Consider the following 15307-nt stretch of genomic DNA (forward strand, 5'->3'; position numbering starts at 1 on the left):
TGGCTGCTCCGCCACGTACTGTCCTGGGGGGTCCTGCCACTGCTTTGCTGCTTGTCCTGGTGTTTCCCAGGGGACCAAAGCTGCACTGAGCACTGTGGTTTTCTCTTCTTTTTAAAGAGCCACACAGCATCACCCTTCTGCTGCTCCAGCCCCTCGCCTCCCCCTCCTATCGTTTCGGCCACAGCACTCCTGCTTTGGGCTCTCCTGCTGCCAGCTCTGCCTGCATCCACAGAGAGGGCAGCCAGGCCTGGCCTGCCTGCACCACTCAGTCTCTCCAAGCTCCCCAGCCATTCCCGGCAGAGCTGCTGCCCTTTCACAGGTGCTAATTGCATACCTCAGCTGATCCAGGCTGATGCACTGAGGCAGTGAATGCCTCCAGCACTGCAGCATCCCTATCAAGGTTTTCCCCTTCCCACCCTGCAGCATCAGCCCAGCTCTGCCCAGTCTCCTTCCTCCTTACATGCTCTCATTGCCTTGCTTGCTGAATCCTTTGTCATTTCCCTTTGGCCTTCCTGATTTTGCATTCCAAGCCGATGCATTTACATTCAAACCTGGCCACCTGCTTCCTGGCCACTCCCCAGCCACACAGTCCAAGGCTTATCGTATAGAGAGGGCATGGGATGCTCTTCAGCTTGCCATGGCCTTTGGCATGGTCTCTGGTAGCTTCCTTGCAGCCAGGCTGGTGAGATGCAGGTGGCAGAAATGGCCAGCAATGGGGGGTAGGAGGCAGCTGGAGCACGGGACACTTGGGGTGTACAGGGGCAGGACAAGACCCAGTGGGCTCAGGGGACTTGGTGTAAGGACAAGACTCTCCCCATGAGGGTGGCCAGCCCAGGGCTCACAGAGGGTTGGGCTCTCTGTCTGTGAAGAAGTTTGAACTGTCCCTGAGCAAAGCCTCGAGCACCCTGATCTAACTGGCCCTGCTCAAAGCAGCATGTTAGACCAGGCATCCATGGAGTTACCTTTTCTTGGTCCCAAGCTCTGGCTCTTTCCCTCCGTGAGACGAGGTGCTCCTTCATGTCTTGGCCACATTCACCCCGCATATTTTCCCCCACCCTCTGCACCCATACCCTGGAAGTTAGAAGCAAAGCCAGAGCCTTTCTCTTGTGCTCACCTCTTCCCCCTCCCCCCAAAAAATCACTTCTAATGCCTTCAGAGTGATTGCTCGACAGCCTGTCCCTGCTGTCCTGATTCCACACAGGCCGCTCGGGTAGGGACATTCTCTATCACCATCACATTCCAGGCCTTGGGTGAGCATGACAATTGCTCAGAGAAAACCCCTTGGTGTGCAGCGGGGTGGCTGCAGCAGGGTGGCAGCTAGGTTCTCCTTGGATTGCAAACTGAATGTACACAGCCTTAATATACAAAGCAATACCTTCCTCCTTAATCCCCTGCCTGTCTTTCTAGAACAAGCTGCATCCTTCCATATTAATATTCCAGCCATGTAGCTGAGCCCACCAGGCCTTTGTTATGCCAATTAAATCATAATCTTGATCATGCATTAAGACTTTCAGCTCCTTTTGTTTATCCCTCCTGAGTGCCCCAATGGGGCAGGCATGTGATGGGCTGATCCCCCGTCCTCCTCTATGCCCAAGGGCTGCGCTGGAAATGCCACCTCCTGGGTCACCTGCAGCTACTTCCAGCTGCAGACGTGGGACTGCAAACCCATCCATGTGCCAGAACCGGCCCCGGCCCAGTCCTGCGGGATGTGGGCAGCGCTGGGGCTAGCAAGGCTGGCACCCCTCCTTCCTCTATCACTGGTGCCAGGAGGTGGAGTGAGGGCAGCTGCGGAGGGGAAGCAGAAGGAGGTGAGCAGTGAGCCCTCCAGCTGGGCTGTCAGCATTGTCGGGCTCCACAGAGCAGCCCCCATACCACAGTGAGGGGCCAGCAGGAGGGACAAGGTCCCCCCAGGCCTCTTTGTGCTGGCTGCAGTCAGTAATGCTGCAAGGAAGGGGGGGGGGGGGGGTGTCGGGGGGTGTCTGTTTGTCTCTGTGCCTGTGTGTGTCTCTGTGTGTCTGTGTGTCTGTGTCTGCATCTGTGTGTGTCTGTCCATGTGTATCTGTCTCTGTGTGTGCGCACGTGTGCATCTGTGTGTGTGTGTTTCTGTGTGTGTGCGTGTCTCTGTGTGTCTCTGTGTCCGTGTGTTTGTGTGTGTGTGCGCACACATGCCGGTGGCAGGAGCATCCATCTCGCCCTGCAGCAGACCCAGCGCGGCACTGCCGTCGGGAAGAGCCAGGTTCGGGTTATTCTAACCCCAAGGCACTACTTGCGGATTTTAGGTACCTGGTGTAAATCCAAGCGCTGGGCACGCTGCTCCGGGGCGCGACCCCTCTCCCGGGGCTTCACGCTTTGCTGCCCACACCGCCGCCCCAGCCCGCCGGGAGCAGCCGCCAGCGGCGCGACGCTGCCAGCGCGGCCTGCGGAGCCGTGCCCGGCCCCTGGGGTCAGGTCTCACCGCCGGTGCCACCCCACCGCCCGGCCCCCGGGGTCAGGGACTGCCCAGCTGCCGGCAGCAGCGGCAGGGGACGTACCTGCGGGGGCCCGGTGTGCCCGGCACCCACGGGCGCGCTGGCCACCCCCGGCTGGCGCTGCCCGAGCGGAGCCGCTCAGCGGGGCTCCCGGGCCGAGGGAGGGGGCTCGGCTGTGCGCACACGGGGCCGGGCAGCCCCGCCAGCCCCCCGGCCTGGGCAGCCCCCGCTGCCCAACCTCACTTGTGCTGCAGCGCCTTGACGAGAAGAAAAAAGCCGTCGGGACGCACCGGCCCTCCGGGGGCGAGCCCGGAGCCCTGCGCGCCGCCCCGGGCCGCGGTTTCCTCAGCGTTCCGGGGGGTTCCTTCCCCCGCGGTCCCGGGGGCCGCCTGCGGCCGGCACCACGGGCGAGACGGGGGCTGGAGACCCCCAGAGGTCCCGTGAGCCACCCGGTGATCCTCTGAGCCGGGCGCTCCGGGGAAGATGAGCAGAGAAGAAACTCATAAAGGAATATTTTGAGGTCTCATGTTTTAGGGAAGCAATGCTGTGCTGGAGCCGAATGCTGTGTGACGGGGAAGTTACTACTGAAAGGAATAGTGATTTTGTTACAAACGGTGGTGAACCAGCAGAATTATTTAGCAGAAATTGATGGCACTGAATATTTCCAGCTCTCCACGTGGGCAATCTGCCTAAATGCTGCCCTGTCCCCACCACCGGCTGAGGGGCTGGTTTGGCACCCATGGTGACCGATGCCTGGCATGGCACAGGACCCCGTAGGTCCTGCTGCAGGCAGTGCCCTGGAACAGCACCCCAAGACCACCAGGGCACCACCCAGCACCGTGCAGCCCCGGTGGGTGCATGGCATGGCCCTGGGACATCAGCTGTGTGTTGCTGATGGGGAAACTGAGTCAAGGAGCAGCCAGGCTGTCATCTCCTACCCACGCACCTGTCGTGAGGCTGAAGCTGCGGGCAGCATCTCTGTCCCCCCAGCAGTGGGAGGCTTGGGGTAATAGCCCCCTGGCCCAATCCCAATGCTCTGTGCTGGGAGTGCACGGGCATGGCCATGCTGAGGGCACGGCTGTGCTGAGGGGTCATTAAGTACCAGCCGCTGGGAAGAGCAACACCCTGAGTCGTAAGTGCAATATAACTTAGTTCATTACTGAGCCCGGTGCTGGCATCCTTCGTGGGCCTCATTCACCCCATTTTGTCCCCAACAGGGGGAACTTGTCCCAGGGGGACAGTGATGCGGTGCCATCACAGGGAGCACCAGTCCCAGAGGAGGGAGGGTGGGAGGACAGGCTTTATTTCACCCAAAGCAGATAGCTGTGAGGGAGGAGGAAAACAGGGACAGGGCAAGGCAAAAGCAAACAAGAAAAACTTCAGACACATGTTTTTGGGGCAAAAGTGCAGGTTTCCAGCAGGACCAGTCAGGCAGGTGGGAAGGCATAGGGGCGTGAGGAGCAGCCACCTCTAGAAAATTTTCAGCAAGGACAAACTCCCGGTGAGCACAAGGGGGATCTAGGGGTGAGCTTTGGGGTGTCCCTTGTGCTCTTTCAGGCTGAGGGACCCTGAAGGAGGACCCAAACCTCAGCCCAAATTTGCAGCACGTGTGGGAGAACACCCTGTGACACCATCTCCACAGTGCTCCCAGCCACCACTCTGCCCCACCGCTCGCCAAAGGACACCCCGTGTTCCCTGTCCCCCTTGTCCTGGGTGACCCTGGTTCCTGCAGCTGTGTGGAGGGGGCTGGCATGTGGCACCCAGTGAGCCAATCAGCTCATAGCTCATCAGCTGCTGGCCCCCCTCCAAACACTGGTGGCTTTTATAGCCAGCATCTGGCTGCGAGCTGGGGCTTGTGCTGCCACAGGAGCAGTCATGGTGGTGCATCTCAGCAGTTTGCAGCCATGGCCCCCGCAGCACCATCCCCATGAGCGTATCCCAGCGTTCATCATCCCTGTCAGCACTGTTGTCCAAAAGGTGGGATCGTTCACCTGGGGTGTAAGTGCCAATCAACTCACAGAGCCGAGGTATTTCTTTATTACTGCTTTGCATGAAGGCAGGGGCGAGGTGGTGCTCCACAAAGCAAGCCCAAAACTCAGAGGAACAAGAATAATATTTACACAGGCTAGTTATACATATGTATTTTCCAAACTCTACCTTGGTGATTAGCTATGCACCATAGTTTTCTGCTGTCTGTATAGTTCTTGCTTTGATTTAAAGTTACAGTGTATTTTTAATTTACTACTCATGTCTGGGGGTGGGATATGAGTCTTTTAGTCCTGAATTGTGTTGGTGGTCGTGATGTCCCCCTGCCGCCTTTCCCTTTGCCTTAGTTACATTCTGTTGATTTCTTGTCTTTGCTGCAGTTATCTGGCTGTTGGCACCTCCTGGGGTAGGATGTCCCCTTTATCAGGCTTGTAGTTCTCCCTCAAGGGCACAGGCATCAGTACAAAGTTACAGACACCTGACTAACCCAACTTCACCAAGCAGAAGAAAATCATTTCATGTTGGCCACAGTGAGATAACGGGGATTGAACGCATCGCTAGACATCAGCACTGTCCCCCAGGGGCACCATCCCTGTGAGCAGTCACAGTGGATGGCAGCTGGCAGGTGGCCGCTGCCGAGGCATTTTTGTTGCCACCTGAGCTGCTGCAAGGAGCCAGTGCCGGCTGGGCTGGCAGCACCTCTGCTCTGCCCCGCCAGGGTTCATCACGCAAGGGGCCAGGCTGGGCTGCTGGCACGGCTGTTTTCTTTCCACCCATGACCTCTGTCTGTCTCCCTGGAGGGGAAACCCTCAGAGCGGTGGCTCTGCCGAAGGGGCAAGGTGGCATTTTCCCACCTGTCAGCCAGGGGACCCAGCCCCGGGTCCATGGGGAGGGGAGCCTGCCTGGACGCTGGTGACAGAGGAGATGGGACAGAACAAAACCGGGGGCAGAAGACACAGCAGGTGCTGCACAGGGGTGCTGGGGAGCAGCCGGTGGGTCTCAGCATCCCCCGCCAGCTCCTGCCGACCAGTGACCAGCTGGCTCTCGGAGCAGGAAAGCTCTTATGGAAGCAGGGGGACACGAGGCTCCCCGCCGCACCGACACTGCTGCCCTGCCGTGCCTGTGGCCAGCGTCAGGTCGGAAGGGTGTCTGCACAGCACCCACCTCGCACCCACCCAACTGCTCCCAGGCTCCAGGATGGTGCCAGGAGCTCGAGGGCCCCTGGGGAGAGGAGTCTGGGAGGGCAGCACTCCTGCGCCCCCCTCCCCCCCACCTGGGAGCCCCCCGACCTTCAGCAGCAGCCCTTGGTGCTCCTGGCCCTCCCGCTGCCTCCAACACCCTCCCGCCTGCTGGCCGTCGCTGCAGTTAAAATAAATCGACAAAATAAACCTAATTTGGACCTTAACTGTATTTTCTTAATCTGAAAGGAAGAGTCCTGCAGTCAATAAGCAGCAGAGTCCCCAAGGGCTCTTGCTGCTGAGGAAGAATCGAGCCATCGCTATGCTAACAAGTATATTAGCTAATGAAAACAGTATTTAAAATAATCACAATATTTCTTTATTTGCATGTAAAGATGACATAATAAAAGATAATTAGCAGCATGTGAAGCAGTTCTACTACTCAATTTTCTCAGTTTAGCTAATTAATTATCTTAGTAAAATGCATCATTATGGCTAATTTTAGAAAATCTAGCAGCTGCAAGGTCATGGTGGGAACAATTTCAATTTGTAATTGGAAGAAACATGAAAGTGAGTCAGATAATCTTTTATTAGATAATACTAATAATGAATCACACAGACACGTATATTAAGTACTTTAAGAGGCAGAAAATGCACTGATTCATTTAATAATGCCATCAAATGTGCTTCCACCATGGGCTGTTGGGGGAGCATGAGGCCCTTGGCCCTTGGCCCTGCCTGAGAGGACACGGGCCCCGGCACGGGCTCAGGGAAGCCTCTGTCGGGCTGCGGGGGCTGGAGCACTTGGCGGGGGGCTGCCCCAGCCCCTCCCCAGCCGCCCCCAGCCCGTGGGCAGGAGAGTGCCCAGCCAGGGTGCCTCAGCAGACCACCCTCCTGGTGGGTCGGCCGTGGGGGCTGCCCTGGGCCCCTCTGCCTTACTGGCAGCGGAGCCCCCCAGGACTCGCCACGGCCCGTGCGTGGGGCCGTGGGCACTCGTGGCACTGCCGGGGGAAAGGCTGGCGCTGGCGGAGAACCGCGCCGGTGGGGCTGCTGGAGGTGGGCACGGCAGCACAGGGGGCCTCTGTGGGGGGAGTCAAAGCGCGGTGTGGGGCTGGGCCAGGACACGATGGGGAGGGGAGCAGAGGGCCCTTGTGCCAGTGCCCGTCACACCACTGTGCCGGCCCCACATCCCCAGCCCCTCTGGGACACCCCTGCTGCTGCTGGGGCTCTGCCCTGTGCCCGGGGAGCGGTTTCACCCCACAAAAGCCGCCTGCTTGCCCTGGAGCTGGTGAAGGTGGTGGCGATGCACTGCAGCCCTTCTGGTCCAGCTGGCACCAGCTCCAGGGGCAGCCCAGCAAGCCTTTTCCTCAGCTGCTGGGATGAACTGGCCCATCTCTGCCTTCCCCGGTGAAACCTTCGTAAAAAAACCTGGTGTGAGCCCCAGAGCCATGGTATGTCGCCCCCATTGCCCCCCTGCCTGGGCTGCAGGCTGAGCTTGCCCCTGTCTGCGGGGCAGGTGTTTTTGACACAGCGCATATAATAAAGGGGAAAATATCACTACTCTCATGGAAAGCAGAAAGCAGGTTTAAACCTCACATGCGCCCAGGTGAGCCTCCACCCAGCTCCATGCGGCCACAGCTGAGCCCCAGGTGCTGCCCAGCTTCTAGAACAGTGCTGGGAATGAGGGTTTTCCCTCAAAGCAGCATTCAAAGCCATGCTGTCGCCAGAGAGAGATCCCTGGGATGCTCCTGGTTGCTGTGGCAAGACACTGCCCTCCTCCACGATGCTGTGATGGGGCCTGTTGTCATGGCGATGACCCAACCCACAGCCCTGGGATGCCCTGCCAGTCTGGCCGGTGGACACTCCGGTTCACTGGCATAGCCCAGGGACATCCTGGCAGCACTGATGTGGCCCAGGGACACTCCAGTGGCACTGACATGGTCCAGGGATGCTCTGGCAGCACCAGCACAGCCCAGGGACACCCCATCAGCACCTGCGTGGCCTGGGAACACCCCAGGGAACACCCTGGGGCACCCACAGCCCAGGGATGCCCACGGCACCTGCACTGCCTGGGGGACGCCCTGTTGGCACCCCCTCACCGAAGCAGGTGTGCTGGAGGATGCCAGCAGTCACAGCCTAGCTCAGCTCCACCTTCAGCCTCTTACCCCTGCCCCTGACAGATGCATGCTCACTGCCAGCAGCCAAATAATATTTTCTCAGCTTAAAGCAGTAACTAAATTACATTTCACCCTGGAAAATTATTTGTAATGCAACTTGGCTTCATTTGTGGTCAGAATTAGCCATGCTGTGGTGAGAAAAATGGGTGTATTTGGCATCAGCGTGCAGTGTTTCTCCTGCTTCCGCTTGGCATTTTTCTCGGAATTGAGTTGATGAAGAGGATGACTGAGGGTGCCAGGGGCAAGTCATCTGCCCCTCCGCTCACCTGGGCTGGGCAGGACATGGGGTCCAGGATGGCTGTGGGGTGCTGCTGACTGCTGTGTGCCCCCCACCATGGAGCAGCTCCCCTCAATTAACAGTGAATCAGAAATTAATTCTTATTTTTGGCTGTGGCGGAGCGTGAGACTGACTCTTTGGGCTGCTCTGCACCGCAGCCGCTCCTGCCTCCACCCTGTATTTGTTGCTCTTGTTTGTACAGCAATCGCTTGCGTGGTGCCTGAGAAACGATGCCTGGGCACACTATGGCAGTTTCACGACCCTGTTTACTGCCTCGGCATCAAACACCTTCGGTGCATCAGAGGAGCTTTAATAAAAAAATGGTCACCCAAAGAGCTGCTTGGTGCTGCTCCCAGCCTGGCTCTCATGCCCCGAGGAAGCCGTGCACCGGAGGAGCCATGTGAGATGCCTCCGAGCTCCTGGGCTAGCTTGAAAGCCGAGGTCTGGTCACCACCACACACTCACACAGCCTCCCTGCGCACACACCACCTCCTGTTCACACTGGCTCTGCTGATGAAAAGGCACCGTCAGCCTCAGGGCCTCAGGTGAGCATTCCAGCTCCTTGAAACAGCTCAGCAGCGGCAGATCCTTCCCCAGCACCCTTCCTCCAAAGGGCCCTGGGCTGGGAGGATGCTCTCAGACCTCCACCAGCCCCTATTTCTGCCGGGAGTTCCCCCCAGACACCCCATGCCATCCCTCGGGGCGGCCATGCCGGGTGCCCCATCCCTGTGCTGCATTTCAGCTGCATGGTTTCGTACCAGCAATGTCCCCAGTGCCACGCGCAGGGTGCCAGCAGAGCTGGCCACGCGGCCAAGAGAGCCCGTGCCCAAGACTGGAAGCGGCGCACTTGAGCAAGTGGACATTTGCATTGCAGGAACATTAGGTCTTCTTTAAAAGCTGCGTTTCCATGTTTTCATTCCCCCCACCATCTATTTCCCTGGGAAACATCTCTAGTGGCTGATTATTTTCCAAAGCCTTTGCTTGAAATTTTAAAAATTGACAACTGCCAAGTTACTAGATAAGAATCTTTAAAATTTATTGGACTAATTGTGTTACATTCAATATTTGATGTGTTTCTCCTGGACAAAGAATTGGCATAAATACAAACAAGCCTTTGTGTGCCTTCCCTAAACAAATAAGAGATAAAGTACTAGAGACAAGGGAACATAGTTCACATCTTCATATTTACATTTCGCTTTTACTTTACAACTTAGCGCCAGGAATATTTACAGAAAATACAGTAAGAACAATAAGATCATGTCTTGGCAACATACAGAAATTCATACAAATTGTATATGATTTGAAGCACATGATATCTGGCATTCTCATTTCTAATTGCTCCTGCTAAAATCCACATGGAAAAGGTCTGTTTGCTTTCCAAGACATCACTCAATTACACAATCATTAAATCACATCAAATTTGTCTGTTAGATTGAAATTTAGTTCTCTTGTCTTTCTGGCCATGCAGAACCTTACGGGTAAGAAATGCAGTTACCTATGGAGAATCCAGCACTTATAGCCGGTTGAGCAGCTGCTCTTCCCTATGGCCTCATGCACACACTGCTATCCATCTAGATGTCTTACTTTCCAGAGGCACTATCCTTCCCATCTCTCATTTGCTGTAAGGCTATAATGCCTATTCTAGAAGTACCTTTAGAGAAAAATGCTTTTCTTTAGAAGAGTCTTTATTCAGGTACTAAAATTTCTGTAATTTCAACACCGTTTAATAAGGTGACAATGGTCCCTGCTCTTCCTGTGCCATTAAAAGTATGCCATCATTTAAAGCAGAATTATGAACCCAAACAGAAAGGTCTTATGAAAAGAGAAAGTCTCAGTTTAGTTATTATGCAACACTTGCAACTCTGCTTTTGCAGTGCCATGTTATCTGCAGAGTCTACACTAATGTCACGCTACGCACAAAGCGAGTGGCCAATACTCATCACCTCTGATGAACAGGAACTCAAACCCAAGCCACACAAGTCATCAAGTTGAAAACTCAATACAGCAGTTTGTGATGAAAAAACAAAAAGTCTGGATTCTTGACTTACGTGTTCTTGCAATCACAACTGAAATACATCTCATTTTCTTTAACCTTTTTTTGGGGAAAAGCAGCTCAAGGCTGTACCCTGGACTAGCTAAAGCTATCAGTTTGGCCACCGACTTTGACAGGACAAGGATTTTATTCCCACATTGGTGTTTTACATTTTGTTATGAAGTCTGAGACCTCTCCGCACACAGAGGAAGGAGGGATGTTCCTTGCAGACACCTTCCACCGGCACAGGTCTGCCTACGGTGCTTGCTGCCGCGACCAGCATCCAAACCAATGGGATGGCAATGCATTTCTGTAATCGCAACATTTTTATACTAAACTGCAACCTTTTGAAGGTTCACCTTTCCAGATAGCAAAACCCAACACTTATGTCCAGGTCATACCACTAGCGTGTAACAGACCAACCAGCCAGTTTTACAAACCAATTGTAAACCACCGCTGGCGGTGGGATCAGCAGCAGCAGCGCACACAAAAGTTACCTTCTTTAAAGACTCCTGAAAACTGGCATTGCTTTCACCGTTGTTACCACTCAAGTGGGTGCCATACCCATGTTTTAGATAAACATGAAAACAGACCTAAGACTATTCTTCAGCCAAGCACAGGCCTTTTGTAAAAGTAAATTTTCAGGCAGTCCATTTGGCTACCTTGGACTTAGCAGAAAACATTCAGGGTTTCCCCAAATGTGCATGTCCTTACATTACTGACTGTACCCAAATGCCTGAAAGAAGTTTCTTTTGAAGCTCGTTACTATATAAACCAATGACTTTGCATGTAACATACACTTAGCTATGGTATGTGGGTTTTGTTGTTACATTATTGAAGATGTGCAGACATCTGATTGCTCAGTATGTTTATTTGTTACACATGCATTCATCATGCCTTTTAAATCAGTGGACTAAAGTGTGTTTGGCCATTAATTAGATCCAATAGGTACATACAAAATGTGGGTAAATTTAGTGCCCGTGCATTAAATTGATACTGGCAAGAGTTTGGCAGAGGAATGGAGCTGTAAAAGTTCCCCTTCACAGCACTGCCCATATACACCAAATGCTGCCTTGCAGCTGCTCCTTCTATTTGCAGCCTGGGCATCATGCAAGCGAGGGCCAGCCATGATGCTTCCTTCTGCAGTAGTTTTCTTTATGTGGTTTTGTTTTTTCCACTTGTGATTCATCTGGATCAAAATCCAGAGTTCCTGAGTTGAGAGGCTAGTAGAGTGCCTGTCCCCTGCAACAAGCTCCTGTCACCTAAACCCCCTTTAGTTGACATCCTGAAAGTTCTTTCACATGTATTTTTAGGGGCCTGTGCTTCCCATAACTCTTGTGAAAAACCACATGAAAAGACGAGCAGGGTAGGTCCTTGGCAGGTAAAAGTTGTAATGAAACAATTAAGACTGTTTCAGGTCAGAACTGTTGCAAAAAGTAACCCTGAAACGTCAAAACTAAATGACAGGTATTACTGCAATGCAATATTAAAAAGCTAATAAAACCACTTGGGAATAATGTGAGGAGCTCCCCAAACTCCTGCTCACACTTATACATTACCTGCTTACTGGAAGGAAAAGGACACGTGCTGCTGCCAGCAGTCACAAACTGCATCTACCCAGGAATGCCAGCGATGATTCATTACTGCAACGCAAGTTAAGATTGCATGGGGAGCCTGAAAACGCTCCCAAGGCTGCCAGCGCCCACTGCAGCTTTTATATTCACAATATTAAATCTGTAGTTGTAAACATCTTTTCCCAGCACAACCTTCAAGTCCTGAAGACATGAAATCCACAGTCTGAAAATGAAAACTTCTGACCTAGGTGAAAGGGAACCACCGCTGCTCAGCATGAGAAAGCACAGTAGATACAAAACAATTTTACATTATAATTCCAACGGGGTTTTCATGGAATTGCAAGTCAATGGGGGAAAAAGAAGAATTCTTGAATTTTCATTTAGAGTTGTTTTAGTCTGTTTAACAGGAGCTTCTGAAAAGTGTTGTAGAAGCTGCGAAAACTGCTTATGCTATAAATACCAGGCAGGAGGCAGCCCCAGAATCTCAGATTTCAATCCAATGGAAGGAAAGCAAGTGATGTTTATGGATGCTTTTTATGGAAACAGTGAGTAGGTGATGCAGACACTTCAAAATAAATTAAGTAGTTACATTAAAAAAAATAAAATCGAGCTACTAAACTTAAATGTGACATTTTGCAACAGACCTGAAAGTCATAACCTTGTTTTTATATAACCAAGAGCTCTTATCTAGTAACAACTTACGTTGGAGAGTCAGGTAATTTCAGGTATTGTTTGTTAGTGTGACAAATCTCATAAGTAGATGGACTCACTCCCAGCCACAGAGGGAACTGTGAAATACAGCATCTTGGCTATGAATTTCATGACCTAGTGTTTCCAAGCAATTTTCCTCCTCTTGCTTTTGGTACACAAATTGGTTACAAGCAGTGAAGGATCTTCTTCTGAGCTCTCAAGGGGGCTGAAAATGTCTTCTAAGGTCTTGCAGGGACAGTTACTACTCTGAAAAAGACTCTCTCCGCAGAGAAGAGATCCTGCTCCCTTCTCCTTTAACATGTGGGTGTGGCAAGATGTCTGAAGGCAGGTTTGTTTGTATTTGGTTTTCCATCCTTATATGCAGAGATGGCTTTTTGATTGTTTTCCTCTCACACAACAAGACACTTAGAGTTCCTAATTAGTCTGCAATAGATGACTGAGTGAATAGATTATGTTGCTAGCATCCAGGAAGACTGGAATTAAGTAATCTTTTGAGGGTAGGTGACTTAAGTCAATATCCCAACTGCAATGTTTTGGCTTCATTTCTCATTCCTCCCACACGGTATCTGCTGACTTGTGCTAGAATATGATTTCCTGAATTCCGGAGGGCTGAGGAAACTTGTTGTTATTAACTGTTTTCATTACTGTAGCCACCAAGCTCTGATCTAATTGTCCTGGAAGGATAATGACCTAGGGGTTGCAGTTCTTGAGCCCAACCTCCTGGAAAAGTGAGGTATAAAATTCTGGCTCCAGCTGCCTGTTCCGGTATTTATTGACAATGTCTGCTATTTTCTGTTTTCGGCGGACATGTGGGGGGTTGTATGAATCACTTTCCAGCCTCTTTCTCCGACAAATATTTATTACCGTCTGTCTCACTAAAAAACCTGAAAAAGAAACAACATTTGAATCAAATTTAAACAAATCAAGTTTGCATGCCTTTGCTGGCTTCACAGCTAAAAACAATTTTGAGTTCTGTCCCATCTAGAAACCCAGGGCAGATGCTCAGCACCACCAGTCAAGAACTTTTCACAGTGAGTAGCTAATAACAGATTAACCATGGTCCTCAGGCCTGTAAGGACATTTTACTGTGAAAAACAAATAAAAAAAACCGGACTAAGCCAGTGGTACCCTAAAGCGGCTGGAGGAGGAGGAAGATTTCTCTGCTTTACCAGAGCCAAGCAACAGCCCACAACAGCACTATCAGGACCAAGAGGGGAAGGAATCCAGGGCAGCTAACTGCAGCGCTACAGCCCCAGGCCAAGCCACACAAGGACATGCAGATGGGTAGTGCCAGGGGAGCCTTCAGGATGAATAAAGTACCCATCAGTACTTTTTTCCAGTAGGACCTGTGGAGCTTTCCCCTTGGAACAGGCGATGTGGAAAGACTTTATGGGTTGTGGCTGGAAACAGGTTTCTCTTCCCCTCGCTGCTTTGCCATTGTTATTACCTCCCTGTAACTCACACTGCTGTATATGGCAGGGAGGAGAAGGTTGGGAACCAAAGCAGTAACGTTTGGTCAAAGCTGGAAGTGAGCTTTATCTTATTTTACTCTGAAATGAAATTCATATGCCTCGAATGAAGTAAGTGTCCATTAACCCCTTTTCTGTTTCACAAGCACTTTCTTAGAGGCAGAAACAGTGTCTTCCTCATTTAGAGGACTTGATTCCTGACTGCACACAAACATCTGCTAAATTTGAAGAGACAAATTTCATTACATTAATAGTCCTGATGTAGCTAAAAAACCCAGAACACACACCTGATTCTTCTCCAGTACAAGCCATTGTCACCAGTTGAATTTAGAAATATTATTTAAAGGCCCAGTCTGGCTTTAATTTCCCCATCACTGAATTAAGCATGCAAAATTCAGAACCTGAAAGTCACCCACAACTGACCCCTACAACATTAGTTTTACAGTTATGTAAAAGTATCCTAAATGTTTGTTCATTCATTTTGCTCCATCTTGTGAATTGCTCTCACTGGAGTGAGATTTCCAGTTATTGAAGCTACAGTAGCACAGATACCAAGACAGATCCATTAATCAATCCAGGAACACAAGAAAAGGCAGACAGCGCACACGGACCCCTGTTAACACATGCCTGCATAGTAGGTTAAGTATTTTTGTTGAACTCATTAGAAAATCCTCAATTATTGTGGCTTTTAATCACTATCTGCCTTCTAAAACAGTCCAGAAATTCAGCAGTACCCCCTGGCAGTCAACTAGCACTAGCACCTTGGCTCTCAATGCTAAACATTACGGTCACGTTTCTGATCTCTCTTACCTAAATAACAAGCATTTACCTTTTCCTTCCACCATTACTAGTTCCAACCCTTCGCTTCTTTCCTACTACAATTGCAGTGGAGCCCTGCTCTGCTGTCAGCCAAGTGCTGACCACCTGCTCCCTCTGCTGTTCCTGCTACCGCTGTTCTTGAAAAAAGCATGTTTTTGTTGTGTTCTGCCATGCCTAACAGTTTTTCCAATGAAAGATTGCAGACCATTTATTTTGCAGATATATTATTATTATGGAAAACAAAAAGATCAAGACATGAGTGTTCTTAGAAGTCTTCAGCTTACCAAGAGCTCTCCTACTGACTATCATTCCATCCACTAATGGGATAACCATGTTGAATTTCCCAGTTGCTCCTTGTAGTTTTATCCTGAATAAGCCAGTGTTTAAAGGATGGATGAAGATCACAGGAACTTCCTTCTCAGGAATGCCAGATCTTAAGGGAAAAACTGCAACTGTTAAATCAGTTTTATAGCACTGTTTTAATTAATCTATAAATTAAAAAGTAACCACTTCAAGTGTTAAAAGAATGTTACAAAAGGTCTTGTGGCTAAACCAGCAGGACTTCTGTGTGCATCCTCTGGATTTTAGGAGGATTGTATCAACTGTAATGTTTCTA

General features: G+C 51.2%; 1 protein-coding gene across 3 annotated transcripts in view; it reads right to left on the reverse strand.

Moving 5' to 3' along the window:
* Positions 1 to 9101: 9101 nt before the first annotated feature.
* The window catches only part of RALGAPB (Ral GTPase activating protein non-catalytic subunit beta), a 65573-nt gene continuing 59367 nt past the window's right edge, over positions 9102 to 15307 (reverse strand). For all 3 annotated transcript variants that reach the window (XM_040607968.1, XM_040607967.1, XM_040607966.1), the window contains 2 exons: positions 14976 to 15124; positions 9102 to 13287 (listed from right to left, as the gene is read on the reverse strand). In XM_040607968.1, coding sequence (XP_040463902.1) covers positions 13094 to 13287; positions 14976 to 15124 — 343 coding nt within the window. In that variant the 3' untranslated portion in view covers positions 9102 to 13093. The remainder of the gene's footprint in view (positions 13288 to 14975; positions 15125 to 15307) is intronic.

The sequence above is a fragment of the Falco naumanni genome, chromosome 10, assembly GCF_017639655.2.
Source record: "Falco naumanni isolate bFalNau1 chromosome 10, bFalNau1.pat, whole genome shotgun sequence".
Classification (NCBI taxonomy): Eukaryota; Metazoa; Chordata; class Aves; order Falconiformes; family Falconidae; genus Falco; species Falco naumanni.